Source organism: Squalius cephalus (assembly GCF_949319135.1).
Source record: "Squalius cephalus genome assembly, chromosome: 1".
NCBI classification, from domain to species: domain Eukaryota; kingdom Metazoa; phylum Chordata; class Actinopteri; order Cypriniformes; family Leuciscidae; genus Squalius; species Squalius cephalus.
This window is the reverse complement of record NC_137122.1, coordinates 30,395,861-30,406,524: the sequence shown is the minus strand read 5'-3', so window position 1 is coordinate 30,406,524 and position 10,664 is coordinate 30,395,861. Positions and strand designations below refer to the sequence as shown.

The window sequence follows — 10,664 nt, the reverse complement described above, 5'->3', positions numbered from 1 at the left end:
TGTGTGTGTGTGTGTGTGTGTGTGTGTGTGTGTGTGTGTGTGTGTGTGTGTGTGTGTGTGTGTGTGTGTGTGTGTGGGACAGCCCAAAATCATACAAAGTGTACCAGGCATTAGATGTTTCCCTAAACCCGATTCAGCTAATTCATTTATACTCACTTATGACTCATCTGAATGTGTTTTGTAGGGTGGCCTCCAGGACTCGGGATAGGAATCACTGGATTAACTAAATATTAACTAGAGATTCTGTCTTTAGGCCAGAAAATGTGACTTTGATTTGAAACCCAAAGGGTGGGCATGAAAGCGAAGGTTAAATATCTAATCACGAAAAATTGCCCTGCAACAAGAGGATTAAAGAGGATGCAACATGTTGCAACAATCCTGGTATTACAATTTGCAATTTTAAAAAACAACAACTCCTTCCTCCTAAATATTGCTATGCCATTAGCCTGATGTTTTAACAAACTGAAAATATGAATTCAGTCATTTAATTGCGCTAATGAGGAAGCTGACCATTTGTGGTTTCATGAGAAAGTGAATGCTGATAGATTGATTTCTACAGGTATACAGTCCTCTTAGGGGTTTTAGCAGACATCCTTTTAAAAACAATGTGCTCTGCAGGTTTTGACCCATGTTGATGAAAACATCAAAAGAAATATTGCCACAAGTAACTAATACAAAAATGCTCATATAAATGGTTGCCACTTTGCGTAAGACTTATTGTACCAATCCTACTCTGTTCAATGCGGTTCTAATCATTAGCCAACCACAGCATTATAAATTTATTTCATGTAAAATGGAAGAGCATAATTATGGTGATTTGTCCTTTCCAAATGCAGTGCACATTGCTGGTAAATCGATATGTTTACTTAATGGAATTACACGCAAAATCAATTCATAGGGGAAAACTAGAGACGACTGGAGCGGTTTGGGTCCATCTCGCCTAATTGAACGAGAAAACTGCATCGAGGCGCGGGCTCTTAAATGGAGAGAGAGAGAGAGAGAGAGAGAGAGAGAGAGAGAGAGAGAGAGAGATAGAGAGAGAGAGTGAGTGTGAGTGTTCCTCAAATGCCATTTAACATCTGTCGACAACTGAATGACACGAGCGAGATAAGACGGCAAAACTAACTGAAGTACAGCACGAATATCGGTGAACTTTGATTTACAATCATGATTTCGCAGAATTGAACGAATGCTTCAAGAAAGAAAAAAGCGGGGACGAGAAAAAGCCGCGTGCATGGATCTCACATAGGCTACATCCATCATCCCACGCGCGCTGTTCTCCAGGCAAAATCCAACATGATTCGCGTAATGAAACTGTTCGCGGCGAGGTTTTAATGGAGGTGGAAGGTGAATCTCCTGACAGCGAGCTTGAGTTTTAGTCGCCGTTAGTTACAGATGTACAACATTGCTCCTCATCGCAGAGTTCGCATGGCTCCAGTTGGAGACACCAGAGCTTGGAGAGACATGTGCGGTCTTTAGCAGCAATAATTGCGGGCAGGAAACCAGTCTGGAGGGTTGATAAAAGCAATAAATCCACACTGAACATAAGTGACCCGTCGCGCTATGAGAAACTTCAGGGAAAGCGCTTCACCGGCGACCGCGCGGATAATACGACGCCTCGTAATGTTTTAAAGTGGAGCCTTTCTGATAAACAGGAACTTTTTTTGGATTTAACATCGACACAGTCGCGGAGATGACAAGAAAACAGGACGACATTGCGCCATCACCTGTTATCTGAACACTGTGATTAGTTCTCACAAAAGCACTGAATCTTTATTGCCTTTGGACCTGCTTTCAATACATTCCGGCGTTGGACATGGAGACTAGTCAGTTACGGACAGTAGAGGGGTTGATTTCTTAATGTGCAAGAATACATAGCCATATCGTTTTTATTCCTCTTAACACATTGCGTTCGGTACATCTATTAATTTTGCACTATGATGGAACCGCCACCGTGCTCTAAAAAGAGCCTGTCTCTTTCGCTGCCGGTTCCCCGGGAGGGACAGGCGACCCTCAAGCCTCCCCAGCATCTGTGGAGACAGCCACGGACCCCCATCAAAATCAAACATCGCGGTTACTCTGACACCGACCGACATCACCACCGACAGATAGAGCGCTCGAATGCCATGGACACGAGTGACCGGCCGGGGCTCAAGAAGTCCCGCATGTCCTGGCCATCGTCGTTCCACGGAACCACCAGCGCGTCCATAAGCAACTGCGCTGGGAGTAAGCGGTAAGAAAGCCGAGTGACTAATTACGTGTGAACAAACGAGCTATTTCTGTGTGATGGACGCCCAAAACTGATAATAATGATGCTGGAAGGGTTAATAGTGCTTTGTGTGGAGACTGGAGAGGCGGGACGCGTGGGCATCCTTGATGATGCGTTGTGCGTAACGGCTCCAGCAGCTCTCAGAGAGCGTGAGTTTGAAATGACTCGAACGTGACCCCCAGAAGTAACCTCAAACCAGTTATGAGCAGCTGATGGCATACTTACTAATAATGCTAATGAGCTGGATAAAAAACTATGGAAGACGAGCATATAATGGGGTTTTGGAGAGCCCTAGCCCCCCATGATGTGGATGCCACAAAGTCTAGAGGGACTGATCTGAAAGTATTACAATCATTTAGGATCATGGCATATGCTCTTTCGCTCTCGGCACATGCAGACACCACATGCGCACGCCAAAAAAATTAGCATGATCTTATCAAGCTCTTCAGTATCATGTTAGTGACATAATTGGGTTTTAAGACAATGCATAACATGTTCATTTGTGTACAGGTTTGTGATACAGTCTCTACTGGCTTTTATGATAATAGATTTTTATTACATAATACAATACAATTAAAATTAATATTGGCATCCATTGTTTCTATGAAGAAACTTTAACATCCATCAGACCGTTTCCTTTCCAAGGTTCTTTTAGAGGATAAAGGATTAAAATGTTCGCCACATTAAGGAAAAATATTATTTTAAGAACTGTTCAAGGTTCAGTGAGGAAACAAATGTGTTTTTTCTATGTCATCATAGAAATGGAAACGGTTAGTGGAAAAAGGTGCTTTAGCCCAGCAAACATTTGGACGTTTAATGACCATTGAAAAGACGTCCCTCCGACACATCCCGTGATGGTTGAAAAATAGTTCCAAAATGAAAGTTGAACTGGCCATCTATTTGTCGTTATTCAATTAATGCCGTCCTACGTGACTATTTTTGGCCAGGGACATGACGTTATTGCAGTCGGAGCAATGTTTGCTGGGAGAGTAATAAAATGTTCTTCACACTAAGAAAAATAATTGGTTTAAAATCAAGGACAGTTGTAAGCCTTGAAAAGAGGTAGGTTTTTAACTTAGATTTAAAAACAGACTCTGTGGATACTAGTTTTAGGGATAGAGGAAGACTATTCCACAATTTCGGACCAATAATCGAAAAAGCATGGTCACCCTTCGTCTTAAGTCTAGATCTGAGAGTCTAGTGTTTGCCAAAAGCCAACGCATGCACCGAAAGAACAGAAGCACTGTAGAATTTTGACTTGCACTGCCACAGCACTGACTGTGTAGCGCTGTTGTAAATAATCAACTTGAATCAGTTTTATACAGAGAAACACATTTGTCAGCCTGAAATTCATGTTGATTTTGTGGGTTTGCATGATTCGGTGTAGCGTACAATACACTGCTTTTACCCTCAAGGATGAGTGTGGGTGTTGCTTGCTGTGCTTGTACGTGGATGCACATACAGACTAATATTAGTGCTGGAAGAGGTGAAATGTGGCGTCCCTTTGAGTGGCGCCTTACCAAATTGGGTGATTATTACAGTAATAATCTGCTTCTGTGAGGGTTGTGAGCCCCAGGGAAGGCCGAGAACCGAAGGCCTGGTTTCCTTCCTGTCAACTTTTTTGCCTAGGCCACAGACGGTCTGCACGGTAGGCTCCTGGGAGACAGGCCAGCTCGGCCTGACTGTATAGTGAAGCCTGATTTGTATTCCCTTCCCCAGGACACGCTCACAGCCAGTCCATGAATTAGTGCAGCAGCACTGGCTCGGACTGTCCTGTTTCTACTGTGGGCGGGCGGTACAGTCCAAGAAATAGAGAGCGAGAGACAGAGAAAGCTGCCTGTGTGTACGTGTGGCTCTGGTGATGTCACAAGATGCAGAGTGAGATGTCCATGCCTATCTGGTCACTTTCTCCTCCTACTCATCACAGTTTGTAACATGATCTGCCATGCAAAGGCATAGGTCTTAATAGGTCTTCCAGTATGTGTTGTGGAAATGAGTGTTTAAATGGATTAAGCTTAAAGGGATGGTTCAGAGTAATTTCAACCTAGGATCCTTTGCACCATAGCCGCTTTCCGACCAAGTAGTTACAGGAACTTAGTTCTAGGAACTGTCCACTTCTAAACAGTTCTAAGAACTACTCTTCCCCAAACTCGGTTTTGCTGTTTGCGTTCGCACTGGCCAAGTGGCCATAGGAACTGGTAAGAGGGGTAAGGGAGTGACGCAAGCACGGTGACTTTTATTTTGACGGCGCGACGGACCTTTATTTTGGCGGCGCTGAGAACACCAGAGCGTTCAAAGCTGTTTATTAGTTAGCGATCTGTCTAACAGTACTGTTTAATATGTTATTAGATAGAACTGTTATAGAAAGTAGACAGTATATGAAAAAAAGGTTATTAGCCTATGCCGTGTGGTTGATGTCCAGTGTTGCTAGCTGGGCAGATAAACATAATCATGTTTGGCTTGGTCCCCTCAAAGTTGCGTTGGATTTTCTCTTCAGCATAAAGGTTTAGAGACCCATCTATCACTGTTTTCCATGTTTGTATAGTTAGTTTATGGAGTAAATATATAGGCTATAATCTGTGTGTTTACATTCTAGCTGTTTTAAAAATGGTGGGTGCTGGTGTTCCGCGTGCGTTCGGTCAATCAGCGTACACTAACGTCACGGGTAGTTCCTATAGTGCTGGTTTAGACCCTACTCTGAAGTAGGACCTAAATTAGTTCCTACAAATGGAGTTCCTAGAACTAAAATTGTTCCTAGTTCCTGCGGTGCGAACACGCCGACATCCGGGTACTTTAGCCAATAGTTCTAAGAACTGTGAAAAGGTTCCTCCGGTCGGAAAGCGGCTCATGACCTCGAGCCAGACACCCCCCCAGAAGCTTTTTTCCCCTTGGTCGAACAATATTAAAGTTAGAGCTTATTTTGAGATATCAGCCGAATGGCTTAATGCAGGCGCTAATGGATCCAAGGTTGTATCTCGTAAATTACCCCACTAATAATGCCCGGAATGGTACCAAACTCCTACAGTAGTACAAATATGTTCTGTCCTCATAAAAAGAGGCATTGGAAAGTTTGTAAGTACATCAGGAGTTGCTACCGCTAAGCCGGACGTCGAGGTCACTTCCGTGATTTGGGAAAAGCCTGTAAAAGTCCTGGCATAAAGCGATGCATTTTTTATAATTTTTTTAGTGTTAACTAATAATTGTTGCAAACTGGCACTACCAACAAAATATTAGTGCATTCCTGGAACTGAGCGTCATTACACTACATCCTTATGCATCGCTTTCTGCCAGGACTTTTACGTGCTATTCCCAAACAACGGAAGTGACCTCGACGTCCGGGTTAGCGGTAGCATAAGCCATCAGGCAAGTGTTATTTAAATAAACTCCTGATGTACTTACACATTTTCCAATGCCTCGTTTTATGAGTACAGAACCTATTTGTACTACTGTAGAAGTTTGGTACCATTCTGGGCATTATTAGTGGGGTAATTTACGAGATACAACCTTGGATCCATTAGCGCCTGCACTAAGCCATTCGGCTGATATCTCTAAATAAGCTAAGCTATTATAAGCTAACTTTAATAATGTTCGACCAAGGGAAAAAAATCTTCTGGGGGGGTGTTTGGCTCGAGGCCATGGTGCAAAGGACCCTAGGTTGAAATTACTCCAAACCATCCCTTTAATAATTTGACAAAGAACAGTGTTATTTTATTGAGTAAAGGTCATAGTCAGTGTAAACAAAACAGCAATTTTATTTGTATGTAAATACATTTACTGACATTTTGTTGGCTTATTCTTGCCCGCGTTTCTGTTTACGTATTGATTTCAAAACCGATGAAAAACCTGTGGTTTCCAAAATGTCACGTAAACGTGTTTTCTTATGTTGTATGGTTTTTATAATAAGTCCATTTTACCTTTTCACTTGGATGGATACGATAACGTATATGTGCTTGTGCGCGGGTGTATTGGGGCATGTGTTGCTGCAGGCTTTAGAGAAAAACATGGATGATAATTAGCAATTTGCATGTATGGTCACATCACAGAGGTGGTGGTGGTGGGAGTCATCACAGGGACAAATTTTTATTTTCATTCTTTTTATTGAGATGTCCCTGGCAGTCCTTTAATGGGAGCTCTAAGTGGGAGCTCTAAGTATCATTGGGCATGCAGCTGTGTATGAGGTTGATAAACTCAGATCAACCTCATACACAGCTGCATGCCCAATGATACACTGATGCCTCATGTTTTGCTGTGTGATGCTCTTGAGAAAGATGAAGTTCACTTACAGATTGGCTGCAAAAGACTGCTATTTAAATGTGATGTCTGCGTGTCTCTGTGTGAATGAGCGGTGCAGTTCCGTCTGCTACGCAAAGACAAGAACGCATGATGTTTTTAGCATCTACCATCTGAACACATGCACTTCACCTCCAGAGCTGCTCTGAGAGTCACTTCACCAGCATTTCACTATTTCATAAAAAAAAAAAAAAAAAACTATTGTCATATCATATACACAGGGCTGGACATTAACACCCGCCAACCCGCCCATTTGGCGGGTGGATTTCAGCGGTGGCGTGTAGCGCATATAATATACATTTTTCAATTGTAGTCTTTTAAAAAGGCATCTGAAATAATAAACTAAGTGCAATATAGTGTTGTCAAAAATATTGATTTTTCAATACATTGTTGGTGTTACAGGGCTTGAATTTTCGGCTAGGGATTGCCCGTATTGAGCAAAATTTTACTCATTCCCGCAGATTTTGTGCTCACACCCAAAGTGCGTGCACATAAAGACAAATATATTGGCTATATAAAACAGTATAATGGGTCCGTGTGTCAGGTCTTAAAGTGACAGCAGCCTAATATACTGGCTGCCAAATTATGAGATAATATTAAAAATATCTACAGTATATGGCAATTTTTCCCCATGGTATCAATGTCAAAATTGTGGCCAGGGAAAATGCTGAGTGGCTAGTTTATTTGGAAAACCACTAGCCACAGTGGCTGTTGAGCAAAAATGTTAAAGGGATAGTTCACTTTGAAATTAAATTTTGGTATGTTTTAGCTTACCCTTTTTTCCGCAGTAGTTACAATTTTGATATTTTTAGGTCAAACCGTTCTTGTCTGACAGTCATTTCATGCAGGTCTATGGTCACTGTCTCAAAGAGCATGCACAGAGTCGAAATTACAACAATTCCCCATCGTCCAAATTAAACAATTCCCCATCGTAAGTACACATTGATGGCCTAAGACACGAAACTAGCGGTTTGTGTGAGAAAACGAACAGTATTTATATCGTTTTTACCTCTTATAACACCACCACGTCCAAGTGATCTGAGGGCGCGGGCGCTTCCTGCTGTGTGTCGTGTGCGCAGACTGGTGCATAGATATATACACTAGATGTCGCCTTGGCTACGGCAGTTCATTGGAACGAATGTCTTTAATGCGAAATCTAGTGTATATATATCTATGCACCAGTCTGCGTACACGTCACACAGCAGGAAGCGCCCGCGCCCTCAGATCACTTGGACGTGGGTGTGTTATAAGAGGTAAAAACGATATAAATACTGTTCGTTTTCTCACACAAACCGCTCGTTTCGTGTCTTAGGCCATCAATGTGTACTTACGATGGGGAATTGTTTAATTTGGACGATGGGGAATTGTTTTAATTTGGACTCTCTGACTCTCATGCTCTTTGAGACAGTGACCATAGACCTGCATGAAATGACTGTCAGACAAGAACGGTTTGACCTAAAAATATCAAAATTGAAACTACTGCGGAAAAAAAGACACCTACATCTTGGATGCCCTTCAGGTAAGCTAAAACATACCAAAATTTAATTTCAAAGTGAACTATCCCTTTAATGTCAAGCCCTGCATATACACATGAAACTCAAAGGTCTTCATGACAACATATGATGTTTTGTTAACAATGTTTGGGAGGAACACAATTGGAACAAATTGACTTATCCAATCAGTACAAGAGGAGGCCTATACATACACAGCTGACTCACCTATGTTCCTCTACAGTTTTCTGCATCCCTCCACCACCCCGTCTACTCACACTCGCCTGGTTACTATCCTAACCAGAGATAAGGGGGGAGTACTCTGGGTTCAGGCCAAATTCCGAGCCCCGAGCCCTTGGACATTTACATTTTTAAATTTTTATGCATTTGGCAGAAGCTTTTATCCAAAGCGACTTACATTTCAAGGTACATATTTTTTACTATCTTAAATCTGTTGGACAGCACGCCAAATAAGCCACAATCTGATTATTTGAACTTGTGAAGTCAAAATAAAAGTTTGTTTTAATTTGTGACAGAAATATATTACTATTGCACGGCTTAGCTCACACAGGGAGAGTAGAGGAACTAATTGCAAGAAGTACTTTTATTAAAGGGGTCCTTGATTATGATTTCACTTTTTTAACTTTAGTTAGTGTGTAATGTTGCTGTTTGAGCATAAACAACATCTGCAAAGTTACAACGCTCAAAGTTCAATGCAAAGGGAGATATTTTCTTTTACAGAAATCGATTTTTAAGGACTACAACAAACGGCTGGTAGGGACTACAACAAGCTTCTTCCTGGGTTGGTGACATCACAAACCCTAAAGTTCAGTAGCCCCGCCCACTGACTCGAGCACGACAAGTAGTAGTAGGTAAATAACAGACGTGACGTTAACAGTGTGGATTGAGCGACTAATCGATAAACATGCCTTTGAAGAGTGTAAAATGTTGTGCAGTGCCAGGTTTTGGAAAAACGCAGTAGCTGCATTGAATTTGCAGAGAGCCTGAAATTAAAAAAACTATGCTGTGCTGTGCCTTCTGTATTGGATCCGACAGGAACGGTGCAACACACTTACGTGAGTAAAAAAGTTTTTACTGTGTCACTATTGCTTTGTTACAGATCGTTTGATATGTATGGATTATGTGTACATGTCTAACCAAAATAACCAGTGAGTGACCAGTGATTTCTGATATGTAAGGATTCATGTAGGCCTAAAGTCAGATGTTTTTGCCTCAAAATCTTTTATTGTCAGTAAATCAAACCAGTGATTAAGCGGTCAACTTCACATTGTTTCTCTTAGTAGGATGAAAATAATCTGTTGTTTAAACTGTGATTAAATTATATAGAAAGCGATCAAAGAACGCTCCCTTTACAATTGCTGGAACTGTCAATCAAACAGCGCGAGTGTTCTGGACTCTCGCCAAAACTCCCGTAATAATCAACAAATCCCTTATTTACATCATGTTTGCACTGTTAGTTATGATGAAAGCATTCTTTAGTGTGCAGAAATCAAATTACAATGACGTGATCGCTGCATTCATGAGCTCAACATATCTGTGATCGGCTACATGTGCATCGCTGCAACCTTTCAAGCCACCATCTAAATATAATGCTATAGATCTAAATATAATGTTATAATCAACACTTTTCACGATTAGTAAACCTTGAGAGCTGTAATAATAAAAACATGTTAAAAGTTTTCGAGAGAATTCCACACAATGTAATACTTATCTATTTCATATGCAAAGCTGTCAGCCAATCACAGCAGTGGGCATTTACACTGAAATCTCACAGCAGATTAAAACAGAGCATTCAAATCAGAGGACATAGGACTCTAATTTCATAGGACTCTAATTATGCCACAAGTGCTGTCAACTGAGCTCAAATTATATTAAACCTGGAATTTTCCTGTAAATAAACACTGTTGGAGCATATGGTCCAAACCATTTCCTGGTAGATGTTTGTAGGAACAGTCTTATCTTATATGAGTTTCCAGGAGACGTTAAGTAAAATGGAAAGTAGCCCCATGGGGCATATCTGCTCTCTGTTCAATCATCAGAGGCGATGTGACTGAGCACACCAACTAGAGAAGTAAGCAGGATCTTCAACCTCTCAGACCCTTTGGGCCAAAAGAAGCCAATTGTTCTTTGGTGCTGGCATTTTTTAGACCTATATACTCTTTTTTTATACACCAGTTTTTAGAGGAAGCATGGTGGGTGATTTATTAGAAACTACATAACTACAAATAGAGTTTCAAACACATTTGGTGTTGATGATTTATCATTCAGCTTTACTCACGTTTCCTTTTTTGTCGGTGGCAGTATTTTTGATTTACTATCCAGTGTAATCACATCCTTCAATTTACTTCCTCCCAACCGTAGCTTGTTGTATTTTTTTGTTTCCTTTTTTTTTTTTTTTTGCCTTTTAACCATAACTCCCACTGAAATATTCAACTGTCACTCGTATTCCCAAATTCACCACCCCTGCTTTCAGTCATTAAAACTTGATAGGACGCCGTGGAGTACCGTTTCTCAGATGACTAAGGCAGCTTTTATTTCTTTCACATAAAATGAATTTGTGAAACTTACTGCAGCCTTACTTTGGGAGGAAAGTG

At 41.2% G+C, this 10,664-nt stretch overlaps 1 protein-coding gene across 1 annotated transcript in view; it reads left to right on the top strand.

Moving 5' to 3' along the window:
• The first annotated feature begins 1,039 nt into the window (after positions 1-1,039).
• The window catches only part of pde4a (phosphodiesterase 4A, cAMP-specific), a 53,602-nt gene continuing 43,977 nt past the window's right edge, over positions 1,040-10,664 (top strand). The window contains exon 1 of the mRNA XM_079894479.1: positions 1,040-2,233. Coding sequence (XP_079750605.1) covers positions 1,938-2,233 — 296 coding nt within the window. The 5' untranslated portion in view covers positions 1,040-1,937. The remainder of the gene's footprint in view (positions 2,234-10,664) is intronic.